The 27,577-nt window shown below is 40.6% G+C and overlaps 1 protein-coding gene across 3 annotated transcripts in view; it reads right to left on the bottom strand.

The window, feature by feature from the left end:
• LOC144687721 (sarcoplasmic/endoplasmic reticulum calcium ATPase 2) overlaps positions 1-27,577 on the bottom strand; it is a 94,086-nt gene that overhangs the window by 25,626 nt on the left and 40,883 nt on the right. For all 3 annotated transcript variants that reach the window (XM_078554161.1, XM_078554162.1, XM_078554163.1), the window contains 9 exons: positions 22,831-22,911; positions 19,958-20,043; positions 15,309-15,773; positions 14,029-14,117; positions 10,840-10,942; positions 9,843-9,974; positions 9,633-9,758; positions 9,004-9,222; positions 5,571-5,906 (listed from right to left, as the gene is read on the bottom strand). In XM_078554161.1, coding sequence (XP_078410287.1) covers positions 5,571-5,906; positions 9,004-9,222; positions 9,633-9,758; positions 9,843-9,974; positions 10,840-10,942; positions 14,029-14,117; positions 15,309-15,773; positions 19,958-20,043; positions 22,831-22,911 — 1,637 coding nt within the window. The remainder of the gene's footprint in view (positions 1-5,570; positions 5,907-9,003; positions 9,223-9,632; positions 9,759-9,842; positions 9,975-10,839; positions 10,943-14,028; positions 14,118-15,308; positions 15,774-19,957; positions 20,044-22,830; positions 22,912-27,577) is intronic.

Raw genomic sequence — 27,577 nt, 5'->3', positions numbered from 1 at the left:
CTTTAACATGGAAAAGTAGCATAATGAAATACCATTAAAAGAACAATTACTTGAAATGCAACAAGTAATTCACCCTAAAAATTTTCTTTTGAAGATTTGAATCTAGATTGCGAGTGCTTGTTATTTTACCAAGTGGGCTTCAGAATTGAGCCCAATGTTGCCTTCTCCCAACATCTAAAAATCAGGAATCACTGCTTAGAGATCAGGAATGGGGATTTTAGCCAAATTTCCCTTCGCTAATCTCATGGCACCGAGGCCAACTGCAGCACCCTTGCTGTGACATGTTCACCATACACAGACCAGTCGGAAGGCAGAGTTCCAGAGAGGTGAGTATAAAAACCTTACCTCGGGGATTCGTGGACCGTTGGTAGAGAATCTACACTGAATTTAAAACTAAAACATTGTTAAACTAATTAAACCAAATAAATTAATCACTTAATTAATAAGTAGAGGGTATCTAGACCAGAATCAGAGGATTACTGTTCTTAGAATTTAGCATTTATAGTAGAAATCTAGCCCTAGGGAACGTATAGTTAATAAGGAGTCAATAAGCAGTTTATTAGATTTAAATTAATTTATTAAATAGTTCTAGAAATGGCAGTTGCTGGGTGAAGTGCTTCACCTGTGGGATGTGAGAAATCTGTGACGCTTCAAGTGTCCTGGACAACTTCTGCAGGAAGTGTACCCAATTGCAGCTCCTCACAGACCGGATCGGTTGGAGCAGCAGTTGGATGCACTTAGGAGCATTCAGGTGGCGGAAAGCGTCATTGACAGGAGTTTTGGAGACGTGGTCACACCCAAGGTAGAGACAGATAGATGGGTGACCGCTAGAAGGGGCAGGCAGTCAGTGCAGAAATCCCCTGTGGCTGTCCCCCTCTCTGACAGGTATACCGTTTTGGATACTGTTGGGGGGGATGGCCTATCAGAGGAAAACAACAGCAGTAGCCAGAGCAGTGGCACCACGGCTGGCTCTGTTGTTCAGCAGGGGTGGTCAAAGCACAGAAGAGCAATTGTCATAGGGGACCCTATAGTCAGGGGCTCAGATAGGCGCTTCTGTGGTCGTGAAAGAGACACCAGGATGGTATGTTGCCTCCCTGGTGCCAGGGTCCAGGATGTCTCTGATCGGGTACGGGACACTCTGAAGGGGGAGGGAGAACAGCCAGAGGTCGTGGTACACATTGGTACTAACGACATAGGCAGGAAGAGTGACGAGGTCCTGCAGCGGGAGTTCAGGGAGTTAGGCAGAAAGTTAAAAAACAAGACCGCTAAGGTTGTAATCTCAGGATTACTCCCTGTGCCACGTGCCAGTGAGGCTAGAAATAGGAGGATAATGCAGCTAAACACGTGGCTGAACAATGGTGTAGGAGGGAGGATTTCCGATATCTGGATCATTGGGATCTCTTCTGGGGCAGGTGGGACCTGTACAAGAAGGACGGGTTGCATCTAAACTGGAGGGGCACCAATATCCTGGCTGCGATGTTTGCTAGTGTCACTCGGGATGGTTTAAACTAGTATGGCAGGGGGGTGGGAACCAGAGCAATAGGTCAGCAGATGAAATAAATGACTGGGAACCAGTGAATATGGCCAGTAGGACTAAGAGGAAGGGCAGGCAGTGAGAAATTACTGAACACAGTGGGACTGGGGGTCTGAAATGCATTTGTTTCAATGCGAGAAGTATAACAGGCAAGGCAGATGAGCTTAGAGCTTGGATTAGTACTTGGGACCATGATGTTATTGCTATTACAGAGATTTGGTTGAAGGATGGACAGGATTGGCAGATAAACATTCCAGGATTTAGATGTTTCAGGCAGGATAGAGAGGGATGTAGAAGAGGTGGGGGAGTTGTACCGCTGGTTAAGGGGAATATCACAGCTGTACGACAGGAGGACACCTCGGTGGGCTCATGCAGCGAGGCAATATGGGTAGAGCTCTGGAATAGGAAGGGTGCAGTCACAATGTTGGGAGTTTACTATAGGCCTCCTAATTGCCGGCGGGAGATTGAAGAACAGTTATGTAGGCAGATTTTGGAAAGATGTAAAAGCAATAGGGTTGTTGTGGTGGGTGATTTTAACTTTCCCTATATTGACTGGGAATCACTTAGTGCTAGGGGTTTGGATGGTGCAGAATTTGTAAGGTGCATGCAGGAGGGCTTCCTGAGACAATACGTAGATAGTCCAACTAGGGAAGGGGCAATACTGGACCTGGTATTAGGGAATGAACCCAGCCAGGTGGTCGAAGTTTCAGTAGGGGAGCATTTTGGGAAAAGTGACCATAATTCAGTAAGTTTCAAGGTACTGGTGGATAAGGATAACAGGAGTCCTCGGGTTAAGGTGCTTAATTGGGGGAAGGCTAATTATAACAATATTAGGCAGGATCTGAGGAATCTAGACTGGAGGCGGATGTTTGAGGGCAAATCAACAACTGACATGTGGGGGGCTTTCAAACGTCAGTTGATAAGAATTCAGGACCGGCATGTTCCTGCTAGGATGAAGGATAAGCATGGCAAGTTTCAGGAACCTTGGATAATGAAGGATATTGTGAGATTAGTCAAAAAGAAAAGGGAAGCATTCGTAAGGGCTAGAAGGCTGGGAACAGATGAAGCCCGTGGAGAATATAAAGAAAGTAGGAAGAAACTTAAGCAAGGAGTCAGGAGGGCTAAAAGGGGTCATGAAAAGTCACTGGCAACCAGGATTAAGGAAAATCTCAAGGCCTTTAATACATATGTAAAAAGCAAGAGGGTAGCCAGGGAAAGGGTAGGCCCATTCAGGGACAGAGGTGGGAATCTGTGTGTGGAGCCAGAAGAAATGGGAGAGATACTAAATGAATACTTCTCATCAGTATTCACCAAAGAGAAGGACTTAGCAGTCGATTTGTCTAGGGAAGAGTGTATAGATAGCCTGGATCATGTTGAGATCAAAAAAGAGGTGCTAGGCGTCTTGAAGAACATTAAGGTGGATAAGTCCCCAGGGCTAGATGGGATCTACCCCAGAGTACTGAGGGAGGCAAGGGAGGAGATTGCTGGGGCCTTGACAGAAATCTTTGTATCCTCACTGGCTACAGGTGAGGTCCCAGAGGACTGGAGAATGGCCAATGTTGTTCGATTGTTTAAGAAGGGTAGCAGGGATAATCCAGGAAATTACAGGCCGGTGAGCCTTACGTCAGTGGTAGGGTTATTATTGGAGAAGATTCTTCGTGACAGGGTTTACTACCATTTGGAAGCAAATGGGCGTATTAGTGAGAGGCAGCATGGTTTTGTGAAGGGGAGGTCGTATCTCACTAACTTGATCGAATTTTTCGAGGAAGTGACAAAGATGATCGACAATGGAAGGGCAGTGGATGTTATATACATGGATTTCAGTAAGACCTTTGACAAGGTCCCTCAAGGCAGACTGGAACAGAAGGTAAAGTTGCACGGGATCAGAGGTGAGCTGGCAAGATGGATACAGAATTGGCTTGGTCATAGAAGACAGAGGGTAGCAGTGGAAGGGTGCTTTTCTGAATGGAGAGCTGTGACTAGTGGAGTTCCGCAGGGATCAGTGCTGGGACCTTTGCTGTTTGTAGTATACATAAATGATTTGGAGGAAAATGTAACTGGGCTAATTAGTAAGTTTGCAGACGACACTAAGGTTGGAGGAGTTGCAGATAGTGAAGAGGATTGTCAAAGGATACAACGGGATATAGATTGGTTGGAGACTTGGGCGGAGAAATAGCAGATGGAGTTTAATTCGGACAAATGCAAGGTAATGCATTTTGGAAGGTCTAATACAGGCAGGAATTATACAGTAAATGGCAGAACCCTTAAGTGCATTGAAGGGCAGAGGGATCTGGGTGTACAGGTCCACAGGTCACTGAAAGTGGCAACACAGGTGGATAAGGTAGTCAGGAAGACATATGGCATGCTTGCCTTCATTGGCAGGGGTATTGAGTATAAAAGCTGGGAAATCATGCTGCAGCTGTATAGAACCTTGGTTAGGCCACACTTGGAATATTGCGTGCAATTCTGGTCGCCACATTACCAGAAGGATATGGAGGCGTTGGAGAGGGTGCAGAGGAGGTTTACCAGGATGCTGCCTGGTCTGGAGGTTATTAGCTATGAGGAGAGGTTGGAGAAACTCAGATTGTTCTCACTAGAGCGACAGAGATTGAAGGGCGAATTGATAGAAGTTTACAAAATTATGAGTGGCATGGACAGAGTAGATAGTCAGAAGCTTTTTCCCAGGGTGGAAGAGTCAATTACTAGGGGACATATATTTAAGATGAGAGGAGAAAACTATAGAGGAAATGTGCGGGGCAAGTTTTTTACGCAGAGGGTAGTAAGTGTCTGGAATTCGCTGCCAGAGGAGGCGGTGGAAGCAGGTACGATAGTGGTGTTTAAGAGGCAGCTTGACAAATACGTGAATAGGATGGGAATAGAGGGATACAGACCCCGGAAGTGCAAAATGTTTTAGTTGATGGGCAATATGATCAGTGCAGGCTTGGAGGGCCGAAGGGCCTGTTCCTGTGCTGTACTTTTCTTTGTTCTTTAGACCAAGGATCCTCCCTGGCCTTTGTAGTTCAAACACACTCTAACGAGCTGAATCATCAGGGAGCCCATGATCTAATAATATCAACACATTGATACATCAATCTGCAACAGCTAACACATCTTATACATTAAACTTAGTGTACAAATGCATTATTGTGATGAAAGCTGCTTTGCGTTAAAGGGACAGTCTTCATGAAAATGTTCGGCAAAGCCTATTTAAGGGATAGAGGAAGAGCAATACTTCATTTTCACGATAACAACTTGTAGTTCGATGGGGAAAATGTCAATTGTGGCCAGTCAGGGAAACTTGTGTAAAATTCATTCTCCTACCCATGAAGGTAGTTCCCTTTAAGCTGTTTGCCTACAAGGAAAACATTAACCCATGGTACTGTGCACAGTTTTGGTCCCCTTACTTGAGGAAGGATGTCGTTGCATTGGAGGCAGTTCAGAGGAGGTTCATGAAATGCGGGGCTTGTCTTATGAGGAGAGATTGAACAGTTTAGGCCTATACTCGCTAGAGTTTAGAAAGATGTCAGGAGATCTAATTGAGGTATACAAGATGCTAAAGGGGATAGACAAAGTAGACGTGGAGCAGATGTTTCCCCTTCTGGGGCATTCTAGAACGAGGCCATAGTTTTAGGCTAAGGGGTGGTAGATTTAAATCAGAGATGAGGAGGAATTACTTTTCTCAAAGGGTTGTGAATCTGTGGAAATCACTACCTCAGAGTGCAGTGGATGCCGGGATGCTGAATAAATTTAAGGAGATAGACAGATTTTTAATTAGTAACGGGTTGAAAGGTTATGAGGAGAGGACGGGAAATTGGAGTTGAGGCCGAAATGAGAACAGCCATGCTCGTATTGAATGGCGGGGCAGGCTCGAGGGGCTGAACTGCCTACTACTGCTCCTAGTCCTTATGTTCTTATGGACCAGACCAGGAATCATCTTTGCCACAACTCCCAAAAGTAGTTCAGAAAAACCCATAAATAAAGCACTTAACACAAGAATGATTAGAGCATGAAGAACTTCAAAAAGAAGTGTTCCTACCATGGCTGTGATTTCATCAAACGCTTGCAAAAACTCCACGATCTTAGATTTGTGGGATGGTTCTACACGAGCAAAGCAGCGAGCAGTCAAGCAAGCTTCTCTCTGTTCTGCCGGGGGAAGTTCATCAAACTCACGGCCAGTGAACGCTTTTTTAGTGACATCTTCCCGTTCTCCAAAGATACCAATACGACGGCAAATGGCTACAGCGGTGCCCTTATTATCGCCGGTGATCATGATTACACGGATGCCAGCATGTCTGCACATCTTGATTGAAGCAGCTACCTCTGTTCGTGGTGGATCAAGCATACCAACACACCCCACAAATGTCAGGCCAACCTGGAATGGAATGACAGTGCTGTCATTTTACAAAACATTGTGACAATTCTCCAAAAATTACCAATACTATATACTAATACATTAGGCATTTTATGATGCTCAAACTAAGGGGATATTTTTATAAATATACTTTGAACTACTATTGCAGGCACATTGAGGCCAATTGGATTCCCAAACTCTTTCTAGCCCAAAATCCTAGCTTAATGCAGAGGCCTTTGTGAACTTGTCTGACAGGGCTTGCTTTATTGGGTAGCACCCTATCACTACACCATTAAATAAAAATCACAAAGAGGTCTTAAGTGGTAAATATAATTATTCCCTTTTACCTTCCTGTCTTGTGAGGATGTGGTTTGATGAGTGTTGGCTGTTTATGCATGTCAGCTGGCTTTTTGAGTTGGACTTACCAATCAGCAGTACATGAATTTTCTCCTGCCAAGCAGAGGGCAACTACAGTTCCCAATTAGTTGCCCTGCTTTAATTACTTCCTTTGCCAAAATCAGTTAACATAATATGGCCAAGTATGAAATGATCAATTTTGTGACATGGTAAAAACATGGGGGAGTGGGGCCAGCTGACTAGTTCTTACAGAGAGCAGGTGCAAACACAAAAGGCCACATGGCCTCTTTCTGTGCTAACTATTCTATGACTCTATGATCAATATGGTGTAATTTTGTATCAACTGAAATACATTTATTAGATACAAATGGGCTTAATTACCTCTAAGTTAAACGTTTCAAATCTGTTTGAAAGATTTGTCTCACTGAATGAGTTTTACAAAGTAACAAGAGCAAAGAAAGGTTCAAAAGTTACAATGGAACAGTTCCAGCCTGACAGACACATCAGCAGATAGCAATTTACTACAGGTAAAACTGTATGTACTGTACACCATTTTGCTCAAATACTTGAGGGAGGGAGGCAGTGGCGTAGTTGTATCGTCACTCGACTGGTATTCCAAAGACCCAGGGTAATGCTCTGGGGACCCAGGCACTGCAGCAGATGGTGGAATTTGAATCCAATAAAAATCTGGAATAAAAAGTCTAATGATGACCACGAAACATAAAAACCCACCTGGTTCACTAATGGAAAGAAATCTGCCACCTTTACCTGGTCTAGCCTACATGTGACTCCAGACCCACAACAATGTGGTTGACTCTTAAATGCCCTCTGAACAAGGGCAATTAGGGATGGGCAATGAATGCTAGCGACACCCACATCCCATGAACAAAAAAAAAACTTCTCATCACTGTGGTGAAATCCACCAATGTTTATCTGGTGGGAGATATCTGGCATACATAGAAACCCATCACCATACTCAAACCAAACAAAGAAAGCTATACAGGTAGAAATCCTAATTGCTCAATATGGATTATACTTTGCTTCTCAATAGCATGATATCACATTATTGCAGATCCAGAGAGCTTAGACAGGTTGGCAAAAGCCAAGCATTTGGAACCCCTAAATGTGAGCCGTAGTCCTGGAATCTAAGTAACCAAGACTAGACAATTTACAAGAATGGGGTACTGTTAAGTGGTCCAATGCTTATCTAGTAAGGACCACTCAAATACTAATATCAATGTGATGATTTGAAAAGTGTTTGAGGAAATAATGGTGGACATATGAAGTCAACGTCATAAAATAGATCAACAACCATTCAAAATGTTTTAACTGATTGTTTTGTACTGCTACCTACAACTGAATGGGAAGAGTCCCAGCCCCAAATGATGGATCTTTAATCATCAAGAATTGCAGGTCTGCCTAGCTTGAAGGGCACACCTCAGTTTCAACTTTATTGCTCGGCACATCACCATGGAATCATCTTAACCTCAAAGGGACTGTTTACTTTTCCCTTCCATCCACCCAAGGAGGATAGTTTGTGATCAGACATTTGAAAAGTGTAGATGAGATTTTGCCAAGTCGGCATAAAACATCAGGTGTTCCTTAAAGAGGTGGTACAGTGAGCCACATAACTTACCATAAAACGTACGCATATACCACCATTATCCTCCTGGCCACAACAATAAATACACACCCTGGCATAGTGGATGGTGGTTCCGCTAGGTGGAAGTATGAAGTTTTAGCAGTACCTGTTTTTCACTTTGTAACTCAATCATGGTAGCCATTAAGCCTTGGCTACACAAGTAAGTTTCTTCATAATCAGCCACCAGATAACACAATCTATTTGTTGTAATAAATTCTCAAGACTTTCCTGATCAGTTATATAATCAACACCTACTTTTAAAAGTTGTGGATGACTGCTTTTTAAACAAGATGTCACGTCACCTGGATATTCTAAGTATCCAAACCCAAGGACCCATCACCAAATATTTTACTGAAGTTTTGTGCTGACTGCAAGGTTGACTTCCCCTCTGGGATACTCAATGACAGGCCAGTCAGCCAAGCCCTTCCTCCACATATCAGTTCCCTTTCTCGCTGCAAACTTATCACACAGTTTGGTCCTTGGGCCAAAGAGCTTGTCTGTTGTGTGGCTGGGAAATCTGAGCCATGGAGAATTGCTGGGACATTATTGCTTTTACAAGCATAATCTGTTTTTGGACTTTGGTTTTTCTCATCTTTCTTCAATAATTGCTAAGTGCCCTAGACCCTTACCAGAGTGGCTCCAAAGACTTGTGTTCAGGCTAAAGTTGACATCCAACAAAACTGCCAGGTACCAATTCAATGCAAATAGGACAGCTGTCCATTACATCTCCCAATCATACCTTTGAGATCTAAACCAGAGTTGTGTAAATCCATAGACACCAACAATCATATCTCACTGGCTAGCCAACTATTCCATTTAGTTAGTGAAGCACATTAGATTCTCAGATGAGGCTACAAATAGCACAATGTCATCTGTTAAAAAAAGGGGTGTTGGAATTCTTTCAGGAATGCCTGGAACAGACACTCTATTAAATGCTTGAAAATAACGTGAGAGAATCTGTCTGTGTTACGAAGATGACTCTGCCTTATGTTCTAACTAGGAAACATTTGACTGCCATGCCATTATATAAACCGGACAGCATTTACTTTTTAAAACAGTAGTTACCTGTGTAAAGTTTACATCAGCGTATTAAAGTTCTTTCTTGTGCCCAATACTAACCTCATAGTTAATGAAGTTTGATGATTCTTCCAGATTCATATCTTCCTTTCTGAATGGATTATCATGTGTAGCCAGTGCCAAGCAGCGTAATGTGTCCCTCCCAGAACCCCATTCTTTGATAACAGTCAAAATTTTCTCTTTGACAGGTGTTGAGAGGGGTACTTTACTGGTTCCAATACGAACATACGAGCACCTATCAATCACACCCTCAGGGGCGCCCTATTGAAACAAACCAAAACATAGTTACAGTATCTTTATACATTGACCCCACCACTTTCTATGGTACTTTGGCAGTCTGTACCCTGATAATGGATTTGCTTCTGCAAACCAATTCAGATAATGGATTTGGCGAGCTCAATTCTCAGCCATCTCAACCTTAATTCCATCCATTCAAGGTTAATCATTAATAGGAGGTCATGGTTGCAAACACAAAACAGACTCAGCCAGATCTGCTCCAAACTGTCATGGGACAGTGCAAGGCTGGAATTCAGTGAACTGTTTGTGGTACTATTTGCGAATATGAATACCAACCTATATGCCAAAGTACAAAACACTACTTTCTCCAATGTGAAACCATAAAAGATGAACAGTAGCTGTGGAGAACAAAATGAAATACAATGAAGTTTTACCTTAATGAACATCTTATTGCCAATAGATGAACGAGTGGGTTTGTTAGGGGAACAGTACACAGACATCGATTTCCGGTCTCTAGAGAACTCCAAAGTGAACTCTTTCTTCATTAATTGCTTGATGACCTGGAGAAACAAAATATGTTTTAAGCTAAATGTCCTATTAAATTTTTCTTAATAAAAGCAATGCTTCAGAGTTTAAAAACTTACAGTACAGCAAGCATTGGCACGCTCAATCTTGGTTAGATTCTTCACATCTGTGTCAAACACATTCATTTTTTCAGTCAAGCAACAAAGGGCAGTCTCTGTGGCTTCCCCAACCTTCTCATACACGCCTTTAGTCTGAAACGGGAGTTAAAATTTATTAGCGTCGACACCAGAAACACATTATTTGAATAACTTCTGACATCACGACACATGGCAACTAGGGTACTTCTCCTATAGTTAATGTAACAAGTTGCGACGAGTTCTCAGAAGGTCAAAACCAAAGGTGTATTAGAAATTTAAATTATAGTACAGCACAACGTGTTCCAATTTAGCGGAGAAATGTTTTAATTTAAGTGAGATTTAGTGCTCAATCACAATTATCAAAGAGACACACACGGACCACAACATTAGAATACACAAGTATTCACTGGGAACAGGCTTCTCTTAAATGTTTTGCCAGACTTTTGAAGGGAGGAAATCTTCACTATGTCACATCCATTTTCTTTCTTTATTTTAAAATTTACTTCAGATTTGTGAGATGTCATCATCTTTGCACACACTGAGTCATAGCAGATACACCATTCAGTTTGCATTTACCTTATATGTGCTTCAAAATTGTGAACTAGGCATAGAATATGAACTTTTGCTCTAAATAAAACACTAACCTGCTCTCTGCAATTCCCTCCCAGAAAAAAAAATCACCTTTCTCCGGCTCTCCCTAAAACAGAATCTGACCCAGTACAGCTCCCCCCAGCCATTAAGTAATGGCCACCCACCCTTCCCTGTGTCCTGATGTCCCCTCTCCTCCACCATTGAATTCTTCCTTTTAATTTTCCTCTTCCCCACAACCCATCCTCTTCTTGCATTGGCTCTCTCTCCCAGTTCCATTTTCCTCCTCCTCCAGCTCCAATCTTTGAGCCCTGTTTGACATGTACCTGGTCTTGGCTCCCATATACAGAGTAATGGGAAACTGATAAGCAATAATATATTTGATTCATACCTCATTATAATCCAAAGAAGAATCATTGCAAAGTGCACAGATAGTTGCCAGTTCAATAAGGCCATCATAGTCAGAACACTTCACTATTTTGTTATCCAATTCTCTGCAAGACAAAAGTTAAACTTAACTCGAATTTCTAGGTCAGAATATTCTATTGAATCGAGGAATTTCTTGTAGAGGGGTAGAGCAGTCCTAGTGACAGTTGCCTCAGGCCAGGCTCAAGTTTCATAAATTTGAATTTAATTTTAAAAAACTATTTGCGATTTGCAAGCCATTATTCCTGTTGTGGGATTCTGTTACAGTATCACCTCTAATGCAGCTGGATAAGATCTCACTGGTGTGCTGAGTTGGGTTAACATTTCTATTTCAGCTTCTGAAACAGGAATTAAATACAAGCACTGCAATATAGGTACTTAAACTGCAGCGCTGCTGAAGGTAGCAGTCACACCCACTCTAGTCAATGATATGCAATATATGCCCCAGTTATCCGAGATCATTCGGTGCAACATCAGGCACTTTTGGCAGCAGTGTGACTGGGCAGCTGTGGTTACACTGCCTTGATTGCACCACTCTCATGTTATTGATGGCAAGAGTTCAAACACATGCACATACACTTAAGCCAGAGGTCGTGCAGAAACCTGGAACTTGAATTCCAAAACACTAATTTTTTTTTTTTACTGACAATATTATTTTTAAAAGCTAGAATTACACTGATCACAGTAAAGCTCAATGTGTAACACCAGCTGTTAAAAACTGAAACTCTTCAAGCTGCAACTACCAATAATGCATGTTCCTTTCTAGCCATGTTCCCCTCATTGACCACTAAAAAGTTACTGCTCTAGGTGTGTAAAGTGTAGATAACATCTGCATTGGCAATGGCTAATAAAGTTCACATTACCAGAATTATTTCATTCAAACTTATTTTAACATGACAAGGCATTCTAAGAAAGCAGGGATTGAACACAGCCAATATTTAATTTTTCATTTTTGAAAATATCATTTAACACCACTGAAATAGAAAGTTCAGTCAAATAAGTTTCAAATGGCCAATTAATTAAAAAAAACACTAATACAATACAGAAAAGGAAAATAAGGGCACCTCATTGCTCAACACATTAGGACATTCTGGAAAAGTTATGCAAAGAAAGATCTACCTGTCAGCTCTTAAATATTCTGCTTCTGAATAATAACAATGGTAATAAAATCCCACAGGCAGCTGCTAGGCGATTTGGGATACTTTTTCTATTGCAAGGGCACAAATTACTTTCAATTTCCTCTTCCTGCACCATATCAGCAGCCATGGCATTCACGGTCTTGAGTCAGAAGCTTGTGGATTCAATCCCCACTGCAGAGACTTGAGCACAAGATAGACTAACATTTCAGCGCAGGATGGAGGGACTGTACAAACAGAAGTCCCAGCCTCCAGATGCAATACTACACCAAGGTCTTGCCTGACTTCTCCAGTGGATGTTAAGGATCGCACGGTACTACTTGAGCAAGAATGATCACCTGGTGTTCTATGTATCTCTGAACTAAAATCATATTTTAATAAAAAGTCATCTTGGCATCATTTCTTTGCTGTCTGTGAGACCTTGCTGTGGTGCAAACTACCCACTATGTTTCCCTGCATAACAGTAAAGGCTACACCAAGTACTTCATTGGTTGCTTTGGGATGTCCTGAGGTTGTGAAATGCACTGTATAAACGCAAGTTCTTTCTTTCATTTATATATTTCACTTGGAGGTTGGAACGGGGGTTTGGGGGGGAAAAGAGAAGAGTGGGGAAAGAGGTGAAAATTACAGCATCCTCATTTCATGATCGTTTTCCTTTGCTTAGATAGCTGTAAGATTTTACTTGACAAGAATATTGACATACAACCTTATATTAAAGTTGTTGTTTATTCTTGAACATTTTCCAATCGCGTAAGCCAGCAAAAATCCAACACAAAATACTCTTATGAGACAAGATTAAAGTGAAAAGGTAAATATGCAGGAAGAAGATACCCTGAATTATAAATTTAGTGACTTCACATATTTGCAATTTGTTCCCTTCCAAATATCCAAGGTTGCTGTTCCAAAGATGGGTGGCTTAATCTTGATATTGTAGCATAGTCCAGAGTATAGCTATCAAAATTTGACAGAAGTCTAGAGGTGGCTCCAAATACTTTGCTAATGTTTTACATGAGATCTTTGATAAGATGAATGTCAATTACAGTTGTTTCCAGATCAATGACAAGAGTCAATAGAAAGATAACTAAATTTTAATTCACTGACTAGAGGCCAAATGCACAAAATTAATCATCTTTCTGGATTAAAGTTAACTGCTACAAGAAGTGTGAGATTTCAAAAAGGACACACTGAAATTTGGAATCTACATTTTCATATTCCTGGATGCATATACACGAGCCTGAAAAGCATTTGATTGCTGCATGTGCACTGATGAAATTTGGTTGAAGCCAAGGTCCAATGGATATGGATGGATGAAATACAACACTCTCCTCTCTTTGGCTTTTTGATTGGGCAATGAATACATTTAAATTTGTTGAAAGGTACAGCCCAAAAAGAGGCGCTTTTGGATTCTACAGTCAGGAGGCAGGACAGAGAGCAAATCAGGGAGAAAGCAGTTCACAGATATTTGTATGACTATAACAAAAATATCTGGTCATGTCCTAATCCTGCCATTTCTGTTACCTTCCACTGGAAAGCTCACCAGTGGAGATGTTCTATTCTTGTTTAGGTCTCTATTTGCATTAACAAATTGTGTTGTTATTGGTTATCTGAGACACCCACAATGTCCCCCACCTTGGAAGGAACAGCAAAAATAGTTTTCACTCCCTTCTCTTCACCCTCCCCTGAAGAATGAGGCACCAGGTTAGCAGTAATTGCATTGTGCAATTGTGGTCATTCTTCCCCAGTGCCAGATGTCAATACATTCTAAAAAAAAAAATAAATTTTTGCTGCTTTTATGTCTGATGATCTTGGTGTATAGGGGCAAAAAGAGTAAATCAGACAAGTGAATTGCAGTGGAAGCAATTTTTTTGGGAAGTAAGATATATATTACATGCGTTTTACACATGGCCCAAAAAAGGAATATAGATTACAGTGCACAGACAATCGGCCCATACTTTTAAATGAAGCACTGCAAATGTAGGTTGAAAAAGGTTTGAAAAAGAATGAATACATGTACTTACACTTGTCCCTCAGGGCTATAGGTGGAGCCACTTACTGAAAACTCCTTCAGAGAACACTGTTCACCTTCAACTTTGTCAACAATGAACATCTATGGAAATGACACAAAGTAGTAGACAGTCTAGGTGAAGAATAGCACATCAGCTGCTGATCAATGCAAATCAAAGTGGATAGCAAGATATAAACTCATGTTTCAGACAAGGGGATTGTCTGACACATGAACAAAGCTTCCATTACACAACAGGGTACTGTTTTTCTGTTTTTGTTTCAGACTTCCAGCATCCGCAGTATTTTGCTTTCATCTTAGGGTACTGCTGATTGTGCAAGAATATCAGATCAGAATTTAGGTTTGTTGCTACATGCACAAAGTCTTTGTCTGGAAATAGCTTTTAAAAAATTGAGGTACAGCACATGAAGCTCAATTTAATTTAATACATACACAGACTTTGTAAGTGCCTCATGAGATCAGAGAATGCTGTGAGAATCTTACTGTCTAGGTCAAGAGATTCTTTACACCACACTGGTGTAGAGAAATTGTACTCCCGGAGGAGTCCATTTTTAGCCCATGAGGCAAACAATCAGGTTGTTTTAGCAGCCAATTTTGAATGTCTGACAGCACACATAAATCTTGCACACATCCTACAAGCTGAAGAAGACATGAAGGACAAATATATAGAACTCATTTAAACTCTTCCAAAGGTTTCAACGTGGGTCACAAGCTAAAATCTTGCCTAACTAACAGAAGCAAGAATAGCTTTTAAAAAAAATTCAAGTTCTTAGTCACCACCAACTAATTTGGCAATGCGCTACAATTTGCATGCAAATATGTATAAATTAATCCATACAAACTATATATGCGAGCACACTGCAGTGTGTAGATAAAAGCCAACTAAAGCTGTTTCTAATATAAAAGCTCAATCATACAACAGATAATTAAGTTTGATAAACATTTAAAATAGATCTCGTCATTGATTTTACTCATTTGAGTGATGTCATTTAAATTAAATTCTCCAGAGGCTGTCACACAATTCTCATGTACACTGCTAATCGGAGGTCAATTACCACAAGATGACTGGGGCAAGTATTACGCAGGAAAGAAAGTACTGCTTCAGCAGAGAAATGAAAAGTCTCCCATGCTCCAAGCTGAACAATCCCTTTCTCTCACTCCTCCAAGCCATTAAAGAGGTCAACAGTATTGAGACAATTTTCTGCTCTTTGTTGATCATGAATAAAGATGAGCCGATTTGAAAATAATCCAAAAACCCGATGTAAAACCACTTACCCGGCAGACAGACATCTGGTTTGTAGTAAGAGTACCAGTTTTGTCAGAGCAGATAACAGAAGTACAGCCCAACGTTTCAACAGATGGCAGACTCCGCACAATGGCATTCTTCTTTGCCATACGTCTGGTGCCAAGGGCCAGACAGGTAGTAATAACAGCCGGCAAACCCTCAGGAATCGCGGCCACAGCCAGAGCAACTGCAATTTTAAAGTAATAGATGGCACCGCGGATCCAGGAGCCACCATGCACAGGGTCATTGAAGTGGCCAATGTTTATGATCCAGACAGCAATACAGATGAGTGAAATAACCTTGGAGAGCTGTTCACCAAACTCATCAAGCTTCTGTTGAAGCGGAGTCCTCTCCTGTTCAGTTGCTGCCATTTCATCACGGATTTTGCCAATTTCTGTGCTTGTACCAGTGGCAATGGTAACTCCAATTGCTCTACCAGCTGCAACATTCGTACCCTGAAGTTGAGAGAAAAAGCAATATGTTCATCTCAAAATAAGGAGTCAGCAACTTTTACCTACACGGTTAATCGCACAACAGATCAACCAAAGTACTGAAAACACACAGCAGCTTAATTAAAAGAGAATTTCATCTCTCTCTTTCAGGTAAAACGCTGCATCAGAACAGTTTTACTTTTTATTTGTACTCTGTGATTTGTTGATGCGCGTTTCAAGTTTTCAGAATTTTCTCTTTTCTCTACCATTTACCAAGCACAGGTAGGTGTCCCCAGCAATTTGATTGTGTATACAATACCAATTCACCATGTTCATTCATAGAGAATAACTGAAAGCATCAATAATTTCTCTCAAAAATTAATAAAGTACCTAAAGTTATTCATTCAAATCAAGCGAGGAGATCAATGGAGGACCTGAAGGAATGTTGGCCCTATTAAAATGATTTTTCATGACTCTCCCTCACCCTTTATCTAATGTCCTTGGGTCGTGGCTGTCACTTACTTGATCAAAGAGGCAAAGCAGAAAAATATTAAATAAAATCAAAAATGCAGTCTCACTAAGCCCAGACCACCTGACCTACAAAACCCTGGTAATTCATTCTCCGACAAGCTTTGATATTTTTCCCCCTACTGGGCTATTTTAGCTTGGCAGGTCTGGCAGTTTGGAAAGGTCTGCTCCCATTTATTGATGGATAAATCTTAAATCAATGCGGAAGCCGAGTATAAACTTTCCACACTGGAGGATCTAAAAACTTGAAACATTCAAACCCAGTGTGATACAAATAGCCAGAAACAAAAGGTTTTAAGCAACCCTACAAAAATCAAAGGCAGCTTTAAAATTTCGCCAGGAGATTTTTTACAAAGTTAATTTTTAATTGAAATCTGTAATTTAGCTTGGGGATATATTCTTAATGGCACAAATTTCATTTGAACTTAAGAGGTCAGCAGCAATAGCTTTTGAACAGACAAAATTGACAACCTGAGGGAAAATAAAGGGGCGAACCAAAAGATCACTTTTATGTGGTCCGCAGTGCTCTAGGGTAAACAGCTCAAACCATTTTTATACTGGTCGCCTTTTAGATTGGACTACCAGGACCACCCTCCATGGGGCAGATCTCCATGTTTACAGGACCAAATCAGGTGGTATAACCAGCAAAACAAAAAGCTGGGACTACAGTTCTGTTACTGGAGAAGTGAAAATGTGCAAAGTGGTCAAACAGAGGCCAGCCTTTGAATCTAATCCAGAACAAAAGCCAGTCCTTTTTTTTTTAAAGTGGCTCAAGTGGCCTACTAAGACAACAAGTTTGGACTGATGAGAGTCTGAGCATTAAGATAAAGCCTTCCTCAGGAACAGGCAGCTCAACAAAATAACCCTCTGCAGAATCATAGAACTGTTACACCACAGGAGGAGCTTATTCGGCCCATCGCGTCTGCACCAGCTCTCCGAACGAGCAATTCACCTAGTGCCATTCCCCCCACCTTCGCCCCATAACCCTCCACATTCTTCCTTTTCAGATAACAGTCTAATTTCCTTTTGAATGCCTCAATTGATCCTGCCTCCACCACACTCAGGCATGCTCCATGAAAAAGTTTTTCCTCATGTTGCTTTTGCTTCTTTTGGCAAATTACCTTAAATCCATGCCCTCTCATTTGCAATCCTTTCACAACTGGGAACAGTTTCTCCCCATCTACTCTGTCCATGATTTGGAATACCTCTAACAAATCTTCTCTCATCCCAGGAAGAGAGTCCTAACTTCTCCAATCTATCTTCATAACCGAAGTTCCTGCTCCCTGGAACCATTCTCATGATTTTTTTCTGTGCTCCCACCAGTGCCTTCACATCTTTCCTAAAGTGCAGTGCCTGGAACTGAACCCAATGCTCCAGCTGAGGCTGAACTAGTGCCTTATACAAGTTCAACATAACCTCCTTGCTCTTGTAGTCTAGCGTCCTATTAATAAACCCCGAGATACTGTATGCTTTATTAGCCACTCTCTCAATCTGCCCTACCACCTTCAATGATTTATGCACATATACACCCAGGATCTTCTGCTCCTGAACCCCCTTCAGAGTTGGACCCTGAATTTTATATCGTCTCTCATGTTCTTCTTACCAAAATGAATCACTTCACATTTCTAGTGTATCAACTGTTTAGAATTCAGAGCAGAAGGACTGATACTGCTAGGCATCATGTGACCATAAAATTACTTAGTAGTTAGAATTGTGTAAAGGTACTATTTAAAAGGCTAGGAAGGCGAATATGCACGACAATTAAAAGCTCAAACAGATGGACTTGTCTCTGCCTCTCCTTTAGTCTGCCTGATTTTGTATGGCAAATGTTGGACAGCTACGGTTAAACTTAAAACACAGTCTCAGATTTGGATTTTACCCGGGGACATGGAGACGTTAGTCTTCCAGCTTGTAGAGTTCTGTGTAGACTGAATGATCTGTCACCAGTGAGCAGGAAAGCACAGAAAGGCCAACAATCCCAGGAATAAATGGTAACAATGTTATAAATGTTGCAGCTTTATGTTGCCTTAAGGGGGCTGGGGCTTTCAGCAGCCACACCCCTGCTCCATGCCAGGTCCCTTGAACGGGCACAGAGTGCCTGATAGAACTCCCCACCGACACTGACAACTGCAGAAGGCTGCTAGCAAATCCCACAGGTTTTGCTGTGGGACCTTCCGGGGCGCAGGGACCCATACGACTTCCACTTAATCCCTGAGCCGCCAGTAAGTTATGGGAGGCTCATCAATGAGCCTAACTGACATCCTGCAGGGAATTCCATGTCAGTCCCTTCCATCCTATGACTTAATCTGGGGGAGGGGGTTGGGGGTGGGGGGGGTGGGGGGGTGTGTGTGTGTGTGTGTGTGTGTGTGGGGGGGGGGGGGGGGGGGGGGGGGGGGGGAAGAGAGAGAGGAGGAGGAGGAGGAGGAGAGAGTCCCCCCACCGGGACACTGCTGCAGGGCTTGTCCCATGATTAAGTCAGCCCGGCCGCTATGGTTCCCACTGCAACTCCAGCCCATTATGTACAGTCTGTTACTGTAAAGGAAGAAAATGCTATTGGCTTCACCTACTTAAGATCTGTTATACTCTTAATAGAAAACATTGAACAAATCTGTGTGTATAATATTGCATAAAGACAGGGACATTCATTTCACACTCAACTGGCGTCCACTAAGAAAGCAAACAAACTCAGATCAAAATCAAGTGAAGGTTCAAACCTGTACCCAATCCACACAGTTATAACATAACACACCACCATATCAAAAACCAGGAACAAAATTTGTATTATCCATCAGCAAGGAATCAGTGGGATCATAAATTAGTATTTCCTTTGGCAAAATTAATAAAACAAAAGGGCTGCAAATGGGAAAACTCCTCTGTTCAAAAAATTAAAAGGTTTCTCCAGTTGCTAAATCCAACAGTTTCATTTTGGTGTTGCCACTGGCTAGGCAAGACCTATGCATTAGTCGCTGGCGATACTATAAGGACAGCTTAAGAAAGCAATTTTTAAGTTTTTCAGTTGTAGAGTTAGTAATTGAAAAGAAAACCAAACTTTCATTCCCCTTCTCCCTTCTAAAAGTGGCACTTACACAAATCTCAGTACTATACATGCAACAAAAATGTCAAAATATTAAAAATGTTAATATTCAATTGGATTTGAATACTGTCCAGAAGATTATGGCAGCAGGTCAATCCTACAGAGTAAAGTCCCTGAGCCAAGACAATGGGGACTAATGCCAAGAAATTAAGAGCTACCCTCTTTACTACTGAGTGGTTTTCACTTTGTACGTTTAAATGGCAACATTGAGTGCAACAGTATTGGAACTACTGTGTGCCAATGATTTCTATCTATCAAGGCAGGGAAGGGGTCAAAAATACTATTAGGGAATTTCAAACAAATTTGATCTGTCCAAGTCTTTTAAAAGTATATCTGAAGTTGAGGGTAGTTAAAGTTCTATTCAAAATTACATTGCACTGGGAATAAAATGTCACTAGCCATCTAATGAGAGAACTTCATTCTAACCATTGATTTGATAATTGTGGGGTGAAACTGGCTTTAAAAATATACATAATTGAAATGGAGATGAGGGTTCTAATCGGATTGTGTCAGCCTGAAGGCGTAGCTTATTCTGAAGTTAACTTTACTATTCCAAGTTAAATCCAGACATAGTCAAATTGCTTACAGAAAAAAGCATGTTCTTTTTATCCTGATTCACAGCACGAGGGTCAGGTACTGGGTCGGTGTGTTTGATGATTGATACAGATTCTCCTAGACAAGAGGAAGAGCACATGAGGAAGAATTACTTAACATGATCATCCTGATGAAAGAAACCTTTTGCAAGAGGCTGTCTTGACTTAAGCATACAATTAAGTATAAGACTGTAAAATATCAAATTTCTTCCATAACCAATGTAAATAAACCTCATAGCTTAACAGGCCATATATCCCTCTGTTCAACTAGGCTATTTTCTGTTCATAATGTAGCTGGGTTTTTTGTGAAAAGTTTGAATAATTCTTGAACAGACTCTGTCCAGTTTACATATTAAATGACACATTATGGGAGCAGCACCGCTGAACTAATATTATTCTTGCCACAATCACTGACAATCTACTCATAATTCTATCATTTTGCGTTGAAGAATTCAAATTGATTTGAATGAGGCAATATAAATTCAATAAAATCAAAATTTAGTGCTAAAATAGTTAAACGATCAGTAAATTGGAATCAAATGACTTTAAATGAAGAGCAGATTGGCAAAACTGTAACACATGCCCTCAGCTATAAAATGTCTTTCTTAAAGCTCTAAATTTTGAAATTCCAACTTTAACAGTCATGTGACCCCTTCTACTCCACCTGCAGGTCCAAACATTCTGCAGCTTCTGTACATTTCAATTTCAAGTAAGCATTGCAGGAAAAAAATACATCAATTATCCCAGCTGATCTGGAGGAAGCTCAGCTCTTAGGTTCGAGTGTTCCAGGCTATTAAACATATGTTTAAGGAGAAAAAGAGTATAAGATACACCATTAACATTTCCTTTAAACTTTTGATCCTAAAACAAGGAGGTGCATACAGCGTAATCATTAGCTACTTGCATCACATGTTTTGGGCTTCCTACAAAATAAAACTCTAATGGCAAAAAAAGCATCTAGCATATAATCAAATTGAACCCAATACTTGAATGACTATGCTGTGTTCTACGATTCAAGAAATTGGGGGGGCCGGGGGGGGTTGAAAAAGCCTTGTGCTCTCCAACATTGTTGCAAGAGAGAGAGTTAAAAAAAATCCCAGTCGAAACAAACTTCCATTTTTTATTTATTAAAAAGGCTAAAGATTCAGAAGTGGAGCTTGACGACTGCTCACTGAGCATAACCTGGTTGATCTGAAAAGGTTAGCTGTACTTGAAAGTTGATAAGTCACCAGGACGGGATTGGAAGCATCAGCGAAAGCTGAGGGAAGGTAAAAATTGCAGAGGCAATGGCCACAGGAAAGGGGGTGTTTCCAGAGGACTTGAGAATCACAACTGTTAAACCTTTATCTAAAGAGGTGCAAGGATAAGCCAGCAACTACAGGCAAGTCAGTTTAACTTCATTGGTGGTAAAGCTTTTAGAAATGAAATTGGAGAAATGTAGATTAATTAAGGAAAGCCAGCATGGCTTTGTTAAAGGCAAATCCTATTTAACTTAAGTTTTTTAATGAGGTAACAGAGAGGGTTGATGAGGGCAAAGCAGTTAATTTGATGTATATGGACTGTCAAAGAGCTTTTGGTAAAGTGTCACATGATAGGCTTGTCAGCAATGTTGAAGCCCATGGAATAAAAGGGACAGGAACAGACAGACCTGGAGGTGCACATGCACAATCATTGAAGGTAGCAGGACATGCAGAGGTGGTGTTAATAATAATGCATACAATATCCTGGGCTTTATTAACAGAGGCATAGAGAACAAAAGAAAGGAAGTTATGATGAACCTTTATAAAACAATAGTTTGGCCTCAACTGAAGCAGTGTCCAAATTCTGAGCACATTTTAGGAAGGATGTGAAGATTTTTGATCTACATAGCGGAGCCAAGTGGATTTAAGGCCACAATCTTACTGAACGGCAGAGCAGGTTTGAGGGGCCAAATGGCCTACTACTGGCTCCCATTTCTTATGTCATCGTTTAGAGGGGTTGCAGAAAAGTAATTAAGAGAATGACTCCAGAGATGAAGGACTTCAATGGCATGGATTGACTGGAGAAGCTGGGGTTGTTCTCCATAGAGAAAAGGTTGAGGGGAGATATGATAGAGGAGTTCAAAATCATGAGGGGTCTACACTGACTAGATAGAGTCTAACTGCTCTCATTGACAGAGGGGTCGAGAACCAGAGATAACAGACTTAAAATGATTGGCATAAGAACCTAAGGAAAACCTTTTTTTAAAAAAAAAATGCAACGAGTAGTTATAATCTGGAATACACTGCCTGAAAAAGTATTGGAGATAGATTCAATTGTTGCTTTTTAAAAGGGAATGAGCCAAGCACCTGAGGGAAAGCCATGTGCTGGGCTGTGGGGAAAAGGATGGGGAGTGGAACTAGCTAAACTGCTCTTGCAGAGAGTCAGCATGGGCATGATGGACTGAATGGTCTCCATCTGTGCTGTAATCATTATATGATTCTATGAAATATGCTCAGTTGGTTCTGAGTCTTGGCAGAGTACAGGGTATTTAGTTTGCAAAATACAATAACAGTTCAGCATACGGATCCAACATCCATCTGGAACATCACACACAACATTAGGAACTGGTAGGGATTCATTTCAGGTGCTGGTACTACTGGGTTTTTATTCCCACAGCTCTGTTAAGTATTAAACCCTGCTCACTGGAACATCGACAATTAACTTCATAAAAAGGCGAAAACAAATTGATACAAAAAACTGTTAGCAAAGGAAATTTACTGTCAGCAGTTGAATTTACAGACAAGGGGTCACATTATACAATAAAACTGCTTAATCCTTTGAAAAGTAAGCATGCCTTCAATGTGCTAACTATAAGAATAGGTTAATCTACTCGCTTCAACATTACCTGTAAGAATAGATTGATCTATACGTAGGGTTGTTGATTTAATTGAAGTCAGCCTGATGTCAGCGGGAACCTTGTCACCAACTGCACAAAGACAAACAGGAGAAGAGCATTAAATTTCAGATCAGTGTCATTAGCCTTACAACAATATCAAGAGCATTTTGGGTCATTCCTACACCTGACACCAGGACTTCAGCATTTAACCTAGACTGACACCAAGGTTAAATCAAAACTTCATTTTCCAATTATGATCAATGTTAAAGATCACACAACAACATTCAAAGGAAATCATCCAAGTGCCCTGACCAACATTGCCCCTTCAACCAGCATCAGCAATTGGCTTAACTAATCATTCAGCCTCCTACCATTTATATGATCCTGCTGTATACATAATGGCTACTGCGTGGTCTACATAACTTATTGCACTTGAGATGTTAAAGAAATACAATAAGCTTTTATAATGCAAGTTCGTCTCACACATCTAAAATCTAATTCTCTTCTACACAAACAATATGCAAGCACCAACCCCCCAACCAGTCCTTAAACAAAGGACACAACAATTTAAGTATGCTAGTTTTTTGATTTAATTTCAACTGATGGACAAACATGGCAGTTAGAATTTCCACTGGAGGGAAGGTAGAAAGAAATGATACATTTTATCAGCCCAGCCCAGGCAATGGAATTTGCCCTCCCCAAGTTCAGAGACACGTTGAATCTTCATAAATTATAGTTTCAAAATAAACTGAAGAAGTCAAAACCTTCTTAGTGTTCCCTTGTAATTGGGAAAGGTTCCAATTTAACCCACATGTTCCCACCTATTTCCAATGTATACAATTACATCCAGCACACTAAAAATTGTACAAAATAAGTTCCAAGTTCTGGGTTTACTGATGTTGCTAAACTAAAGGCAAAGTTTGTGCACTATGTTTGATCTAAAAGCTATTCAGAAGTACTCAGTGTAATTACCTTATCCTACTTTAGTGTAGTCATGCCATGTAATTATTAGAATTCAAAGCAGAGTTTTTTTTTACATCAAGTCCAATACAATTTAACATTTAATGCCCTGTACTACTCAAAAAAGATACTATGTAATACACAGGTTTTGGTATCAGCAATTAAAAACTTGTACTTTTATAATGAATGACAATAAAATGGGGCCAAGGAACAGTCAAACCATGGAAGGAGAGATGAGGACAGATGAAGAAATGCTTGGTGGAAACAATGGTTTTTGAAGATTTTTTAAGGAGAGATTGTGTTGAAGAGGCACAGGGCTTTAGGAAAGAAGTTTCAGAGAAAGGGGGTCAAAGCAGCTGAAGACTTATTACTAATCATGGGGAAGTCCACAGAAGTATAGAATCAAAGACTAAAGTATGCAAGCATGGATACAAGTTAGGGAAAAATTAAGTTTTAAAAATAGGGTGAGATGAGGCCATGCAGGAATTTGAAGATAAGGGTGAGATTTTAGTTTTAACATGTTTGAGCTCAGGTAAGCAGTACAGATCAGCAAGGACAGGAGTTAAACAGGTCAGGATTGTTTTGGTCAAGTTGGAGTCTTTTTTGGAAAGTGAAGCATGGGTGGCCAGCAACAAGGACATTAAAGAAATCAAGTCTAGAGGTAACAAAAACATGGATAAAGGTTTCCGAGGTATAGAGGTAATAATGCTACAAATGTGGAATGAAGTACCTTCACAATAGAAGGTATGTAGAGTTTGATGCTTAGCTCTGGGTTGAACAATTTGCCAAGATTTTGCATGGCTTGGTTCAGCTAATCAATTTGCTGAGTGGAACTTACTGTTGCGACTGAATACAATATCCTTAGTTCCAATGGAGGGAGCATAAGTATAGAAATTGACCATGTCCCTGCGGATGATTTCAGCAAGGGGTACCATGTAAGTGAGGAACAGAAAAGGATCCAGGGTGGATCTGCAGGTGACTCCAGATGACAGCTGTCATCAGAGATGTGATGGCTTCATATAGGTAGGAATGCAACCTAACAGCAAGCCCCAGAGCTGAACAGAGGAGGATGGAAGAGATTAAGGTAGAAAGAAACGTCGAAGAAATAAACAAGGGCATTGGGCAAAAACTGCAGATTAACAAAAAACTGGAGGAAACTTCAGGAGAGCAGAAGAGATGGTTTGCCAGATTCCTGCTTTCCTTCTAGCTACTTCATCCTTCTTGCATCCAAAATACATTTGGGTTCTCATGTAGCATTCTAATAAAAACGAGTAAATTTGCTGACTCTGGGCAGGGAAGGAGAAACTGCCCGAGTCAGAGTCATCCTGGCTACTAACGCCAACTCGAATACTGGATGAAAATTCTACACCATGTGACCAATAGCAGGGAAAGTCCTGATAGTGTTTTACTTTGTCGTGTAACACAAACAAACAAACAGCACCATTGCTGCCAGAGACTCAAAAGATAGATTCTATGAGTCCCTCTGGAGGCAGTGAATCCCAGGGTGCAAACGAATATGCCTGAGAGATAATGAGTTTTCTGTTATCAAGGTGCTAAGCGAATCAGCACATCTGCACAGGTCAAGGAAATAATTTTGTGTTCATACAAGCCTCCATATCCCTGACATGTTATTGTGGAAGGTACTGCTGTCAGAAGCAGCTGTTAATTGCACACACCCTTTGACTCTTCAAGCTAGCATGGCATCTACTCCAACATATTAACAGTGTGGTACATATGTCTCTGGACTCGAGACACTGTTTCAGAACCACTTCTCAAATACAACACTAAGCATACTACTTTACATTGGTTCAACTCCCCACTTCTGAAATCACTCTGATGAATAGCTCCGAGAGAGAAATTTCAAGCACTTAAACTCCAGGGAAATATAAAAAATATCTATAAATATTGAATGTTAAGGATAAATTTGAATAAACACACTTTGGTTTTCCAACAGTGGATCACTGACATCAATACCTGTACTGAACATATGCCCGGAGGTGGACTAACAGGTGTGAATTTGATCAACTGAAATTCACTCATCTAAAAATACATCACTTTTTGCAGCTGCCAGAATGGAATCCAACAAAAAGTATTTTCTGCTTCCTTGCAAGCAAAATTCCATCAATAGTTTACATGCCTGCTCCCTCAAGATCAAGTGAACCATGGATAGTGCACAAAAGCCGCAAACTCTTCCTCTCAACGAATTGATATACATTTTGATGTGGAGGCACAAGCCTGTAGTAAAGGGTCTCCATTAAAAAAAAGTACAATAAACAGGTCAAAGAAATGTAGTCTGTACAATATATATTACGTGAAGGCACTACCATGTAAGTTTGCAGCTTAACATAAGAATGCTGACATGATGATCCAGCTAAGTATGTTTACTGAGCACAGCGTGGGAAGCAGCAATACCAGTAGAAAAAAACAGATCTTCATTGCCAGTTATGAGTAGACATGAGAGTTGATATTCTACAGTGCCATCAACTGTTCAATGCCACATCTAGCAATAATTTAGTTCACTCATGGTGCTGAATGTAGTCACCCACCATTAGTGATGGTGAATCTAATCATAAGAGGCCCATGGAAAGATACAGGCTCCATAACGTTAACTCAATTTCAATATGCAATTTTAACCCAAGCATACCAAACAACAAATGCTGCTTTAATTTGACCTACAAACCTTGGATCTAAAACACTGATAACTAAAGCACATTATACTAGAGCAAAGTAGAATCAAACCATTGGTTGTGCACTTAGACCAGTGTTGGCATTCTGCAGGAAGACACTGGTTTTGCTTGGATCTGGCATGAAAATGAGTTCTTTTCAAAATCTGGCTCTCATCGCCTCCTCAAAAAGTAAGCAGACACTACTCACTCTATGGAAGAATTAAATGCATTTCTGAAGTGGCTGAATCACCACTAAGCTTTTTGTAATTCCCTGTAATACCCAACTCCACCAAGCACTAAATGATGGACTGAAGTCCTTGGATGCAAAAATGAGCACATATTCCCATCTTAATATTCCATTAAAAACACTTAAAATGTGGAGAGCCTTTGTCATCTTCCTCTGTCCTCTTTCTCTCCTATCCTATCCCACCCCCACCAGCTCCCCTACCCATTCCCCACCCAATATGCACAATGCTTTGTTAAATAGCAGCACATGGACATTTGTGCCACTTTAATTTTGTCAAATAGAGAATGGATAATATTACTGAAGCGATTAAACTTTTAAACTGCATCAGGGACAAAGTTCAGTGAACATTCTAATGTCACACTAGAAGATTAGCTCTATCAGCTGCTATATCTGCAATACGAGATGACATTTGCATTATGTCATTACCAATACAAGCAGGCACAAGCCACAAAGCAACTTCCATTACAGACTGCTATTAAAATGTAATCAGAGGATCATTTGCAATTACTTTATAAACATCTGATGAACAAAAACTCAAGATTCAAAAGTAAATTATCCACCAATCAGCTCTACATCCTGCAAGGAATTTCCCCAATAAGGGCAGGTTTCTTATTAAACCACCAAATAAGCATCATTTCACAGCAATTTCCAGTCAAAATGTCAGCTCTTTGAGTTCTGAGGAGATTACAATGAATTAAAGAGCAATTAAGTGCAAAATAACTTTAACCATATGCAGATAATGCAACTTGGTATAAAATACATTTCCATCTTCTCTCTTTGATGGCAATTACTAGATGAAAAGTAAGCTAAGCTTCTGTGTCCTTGAGCAGAGAACAAATAGCAATGCTCAGACAATGAGCAAGGCCAAAAATGGGAAAACTAT

Source organism: Cetorhinus maximus, chromosome 12 (genome assembly GCF_964194155.1).
Source record: "Cetorhinus maximus chromosome 12, sCetMax3.hap1.1, whole genome shotgun sequence".
In the NCBI taxonomy this organism is placed as follows: domain Eukaryota; kingdom Metazoa; phylum Chordata; class Chondrichthyes; order Lamniformes; family Cetorhinidae; genus Cetorhinus; species Cetorhinus maximus.
Note: the sequence above shows the minus strand (reverse complement) of the source record. Positions and strands in the feature narration are given on the sequence as shown.